At 36.1% G+C, this 4,823-nt stretch overlaps 1 protein-coding gene across 1 annotated transcript; it reads right to left on the bottom strand.

The window, feature by feature from the left end:
• Positions 1–2,323: 2,323 nt before the first annotated feature.
• On the bottom strand, positions 2,324–4,374 carry LOC114170022 (xyloglucan endotransglucosylase protein 6-like). The gene is made up of 4 exons (XM_028055487.2): positions 4,050–4,374; positions 3,789–3,889; positions 3,059–3,252; positions 2,324–2,932 (listed from the first exon to the last, which is right to left on the bottom strand). Exons 1-4 carry the CDS (start codon positions 4,360–4,362, stop codon positions 2,509–2,511), a joined length of 1,032 nt encoding a protein of 343 aa, XP_027911288.2. The 5' UTR covers positions 4,363–4,374; the 3' UTR covers positions 2,324–2,508.
• Positions 4,375–4,823: the final 449 nt, after the last annotated feature.

The following is a 4,823-nucleotide window of genomic DNA, read 5'->3' as shown; positions in this document are numbered from 1 at the left end:
CATATATCTAAAGAAAAAATACCGAAAATATAAATATAATAAATAATAGAATGTAATAGTAATAAATATTAATCAAATGCAATACGTCATTACTCCTTTATAACCTACACACCGAGATTAAGGCAGACTTTTAATAAGCCTACATAGACTAGGATTAACTCTACTGGAGATTTTGAAAGTTTAGAGAAAGATTATAGAATTTCAATAATGCAACTTACATATTTTGAAATATCTTAAAACTATTTCCTTATCATATAATTAACTATTAGAGTTATCAAAATATATTAGAACTCCAATTGAATCCGATCTACCACACGAGTTCAAATCGGATTAGATTAAAATTTTCTTATAAATTTTAATTTGAATTAATTTTTGATTTAATTCGATTCGGATCAAGTTAGGTTAAAATTTTCTTACAAATTAGCTTTTGACTCGATTTATCTGGATCAAACTCACTCAAATTGAACGGACAATACTTTAAATATAAGAATCCATATTAATAATGTTATTTTAACATATTTGACTAAATGAAAATAAATATATATCATAAAAATAATTAATAATTTCTTTGAACACTCTTCATCATAACCAGAAATTACTTTTCTTTTTTGTTCAGGTGTTCATTGTGCAAAACAATTGACTGGCAACGCAATGAGTTCTTAAATTTTTACCCGAAAACTTGTCATATCATTTAACCAAATAGGACCCTCAATTGAATAATTTGAGTTGAAAAAAATGACCCCTTAACTTTTATGTCACACTTCATTGAAGATGGCCCATAAGTATCCCTTTCAATGGGAGGAGGCCATCATCACCATTGGAGCCTCTATCCTCTTAAAGACAAACTTTAATTATCCACGCAAGCCAAGGGCCCAACCTTATTAACAAGGCGTTAATACAATTAATTCTAATAATTGTTGGGTCAACAACCCTAATTGCAACATAGGTTTCACATGTCTCTTGTCAAGTTCTGCTACGCTATATAGGTCATTTTTAAGACACCCCTACCAACTAAAGACTAATATTTGTCCCTAATCAAACAAAGCTATGGTCATTATACTTGTAATGTGGTGTTGGTCAACAATAAAACAAAATAGCATTTTGTGCCAAATTTATAAAGTTCCACAACAGAAATTGCCTTGCACTACTACATAATTATTGCTCCTTTTTTCCTCAAAACCAATACACAATCAATCATACCCCATCTTATCATTACATATTCCTCACAAAAGATGGTGTTGAAAATCATTGCCATATTCGTGAAACCCTTTTCTAAATTGCACTGTTTAATATTCCAATCCCCTTGCTTTTTCTATTTGTTTATACATCTAATCTTGCCACTCTTTGGTCGATCATTGAATCTGATTCTTTCAAGCATTGTCTAACCATCCAAACGATGCAACAACCAATTTAGGAATCTCATCTTACGCATATGTGCACAAACACTCACTCCTTTCTTTTGCAAATTATACCTCTTCTCTTGTTTATGAAAAATGATAGTGTTTCAACCCCAAGTCTCACAAAGTAAATATGACAGTGTTACTCCATCACGATTTTATCTTTAAAAAACGTCTTAAAAAATATTTTAAAAAAAAGTATTTTAACTATTAGATGTATGAAACACCTAATTATAGCAGAGTTGATAACTTTATTCTCATAAAAAAATGATAATTTCATTCTTTACTTCTTTTCTTAAGATTATTTAGTATGAATTATTGATTAAAGTAACACTATTTTTTTCTTTTAAAAAAATCAATAATCCTCATTAAATTAAATAAAAAAATAAATAATGAGAATAAAAAAATGAAAATCAATAGCATAATTTTTTCATTAAAAAAATGGTTGCAAATAGAGGCATTATTACCTCCCCATGAAGCAAAGTTCCGAAACCTCAAAACAAAAGTTCATCTTCATGTATCTAAAAGTCACCATTCCCTACTTCTCCTTCATCAAACACTAATTTTCCATCTTGGTCCCTCTTAAATCAATCAACCCGTGAGCCTGTGGTCCCATAGCCAAGTCCATTCATTGAAGTAAGCAATCCACTTCAACCATCAAAAGATCAAATGTAGAAGGAATTTCCCAAAATGCATCCAATCAACATCCCCTGTCTCACCACATGTAAAAATCATTATTCAAATCCACATCACCCACTTTTGGGACTACCCTAAACATTTTATTTTATCCATCCACAGATTTTAGGGACCTGCCCCCCACTTGTTGATAGAACTCACATCAAATACTACACTAATCGATTGTTGCAAATTATTTTAGTGGACTGTCCGAAGATTTATCCATTAGAACACTGAAATAAGATCAAATGTACAAGAAAGAAAAGAAACTCATAATTCACATTATGCTGTGGCAATATATTACAACCAGAAACATGAAGGGCATGTTCCACAACTTTTTACTCCACCCCATTTTGTCTTCTTCTATCCCCCACAATCCTATTTTCATCATCACTCCACTTAATTAATGATACCAAGATAAAACATATCTATCTATCTAGTTGTGACGGTGATGAACACACTCTGCTGGCGTAACTGGGAACCTAGCAGTGTCAGAGCAATAGTCATAGAAGATGTGTCTGGCCCTAACCCACTTCAGCTGATGGCTCTGGTGCACGTTGAGTTCAGCCAGATTTGGCTCGTCCCACCAATACTTCTTACCCTCACTGCTGCTGCACCGTTTGGAGTTATCCATTGCAGCCACTGACACAGGGCACTCACAAGCATTGATCTCAAAGTTCTTGAAGGTCGCAAAGAACGGCGCGTGGCTCCAATCCGTCTTCACACGACCACCCTGGGTCGCCCAATCGTCGGCATTCCATATAGAACTGTACACACCCATGGCTTGGTCTTTCGGATAAGGAATACCCTTGTGCTCCATGTTCGTGTGCACTCTTATCGGCGTTTCATCCACCAAAAACCTGATCATGTCAAAAAACATGTTTTAACTTTTAACCTTTAACCTTTAACCTTTAACCAAACAATGTAACACTTTCAGGTTTCAAATTTAATGCAATTTACAACAATTAAGGGGAATGGGTGCTTACACAACTTGTCGTTGGTTCCAGAAGATGGAGTACGAGTGGAAATCCTTGGTAGGGTCGAACCAAAGGTTGAGCCTTTGTTCTCTGTTGCCCACTCCGTTCACATACACGTTTGTTTGGACTGAGTATGGTTCCCCTGTGGTGTTTCCTAGAAACTCAAAATCAAACTCGTTGTGGTTTGGCCCCTCCGACGACATCTACGTCAAATCAATAATCGCTGTGTCAGACTCATTTAGATTCCTCAATAATTGAAACGGAAAAAAGTGAAAGGTCAATTCAACCGCAGAATAATATATGGATCACGAGAACTGTTGGGTTGATCGTGGCGAAAGTAAAGTTCCCCACCAGAATTTAACAGAGCATTGGTTCGTAGATCGCGAAGACGGGGACAAAAGTAATGAATGCGAATATTAATTGGATGGAAAGTAAATCACGAGGGTAAACGGTAGTAGGTAGCTCCTACTAATGGGTGTGTTAATAGTCTTTCCATGGATTCCAAGAACAAAATTTTTTTGCAGAAAAACATTGTTTACATTGATTTTAATTCAATGCATTAAATGAGGTCCCCGAGGTAGACCATCTCCATACTAATGATGAAGAGTTAACGCCACATAGTCAAGTCAAGCCAAACTAGTAACACTATCCATGATGATTATTAATTGATTTTTGTTAATTAATACTTAACAATCATTAAAAAAAAAACTGAGAAATAAGAATAATTTCGTTCACTCACATAGAAAGCAGTGACAGTCCCAGCTGAGTCACCTTCCACGAGCTTAAGCTGGATGGTCACTTTCCCAAACATATACTTGCTTTTGGATCCAAAACCAGCCCCTGAAAACGTCCCACTCAACATTAGTGTCACAAACCAAACCATTTTCCTCCCATAATGTGATAGGGGGATGAACTAGTCAAAGATCATGACTAAGAGGCTAACAAAGACAAAGTCTCAGGATGTTTAAAGAAACAGAAAAAAAATAACGGTGGTTTTTACCGGAATAATTGTCAAGTTTGAGTTTGAGGAGATCTCCTTCATGGACGAAGTGATCAAAAGCCCAACTAGGTTGGAAAAGTTGGTCGAAGTTGGAGGTGGAAGCCACCCCCACAAGCAACATAAGACCCACAAACAATCCTAAGGAGTGAGACATCCTTAAAGCGGAACAGAAGAGTATGGGGAGAGCAGAGTGAAGGTTCTGAAAGCAGTGAGTGGAGAAGAGAGTGGGAAGTGAGAAGGGTTTTATAGCGAAAATGTGTTTGAAAGTGGCTTGCGAGATAAGCTGGTGTTGCATTCCCAACGTACACATCATGGAGGAGTGTGCCACATCAGCATGCCAGGGTGGATTTCAAATACCAAGAAAAAAGACATAAAAGATGATGTGGTGCGTGGCAAATGGTGCCGTTAATATTGCAAGTAACAGCTGGCAAAAGCTGTTCACTCTTCAAGCTCCACTGGGCACCCACTGTACACCCTCACAACAGCAACACTTTCTTTAATAAAATTGATGCAGTAACCAACATTTTACTTCAATAATAATAGCATTGTTTAGCAGAGACAGAAATTTGAGGATGTGTGAGAGATTTGAAATGAGAAAAAAGTGGGAGAAGATGTTAAATTAAATGGGAGTGTATTAATTTATCATAAATGGCCTAGAGAGTAGAGAGTGTGGTACGGAATGGGTGGATATGGAAAAAAATGGTGCAGAGCAATAAAATGATGTGGTGTTGTTGGATGGATAAAGAAGGTGATGGTGGCGATCCAGCTGTCATT

This window comes from Vigna unguiculata, chromosome 11 (genome assembly GCF_037176805.1).
Source record: "Vigna unguiculata cultivar grain cowpea cultivar isolate G323 ecotype 2 chromosome 11, ASM3717680v1, whole genome shotgun sequence".
NCBI lineage: Eukaryota > Viridiplantae > Streptophyta > Magnoliopsida > Fabales > Fabaceae > Vigna > Vigna unguiculata.
This window is presented reverse-complemented; position numbering and strand designations above follow the sequence as displayed.

What these genes read in the sequence shown, in the direction of transcription:
- LOC114170022 (XM_028055487.2), bottom strand. Translation starts at nt 4,362, where the DNA reads ATGATGTGTACGTTGGGAATGCAACACCAGCTTATCTCGCAAGCCACT. An exon ending in CAAACTTGACAATTATTCCG is followed by an intron (nt 3,890 to 4,049) that starts GTAAAAACCACC and finishes GGACGTTTTCAG; the next exon opens with GGGCTGGTTTTGGATCCAAA. An exon ending in TGGAACCAACGACAAGTTGT is followed by an intron (nt 2,933 to 3,058) that starts GTAAGCACCCAT and finishes TGACATGATCAG; the next exon opens with GTTTTTGGTGGATGAAACGC.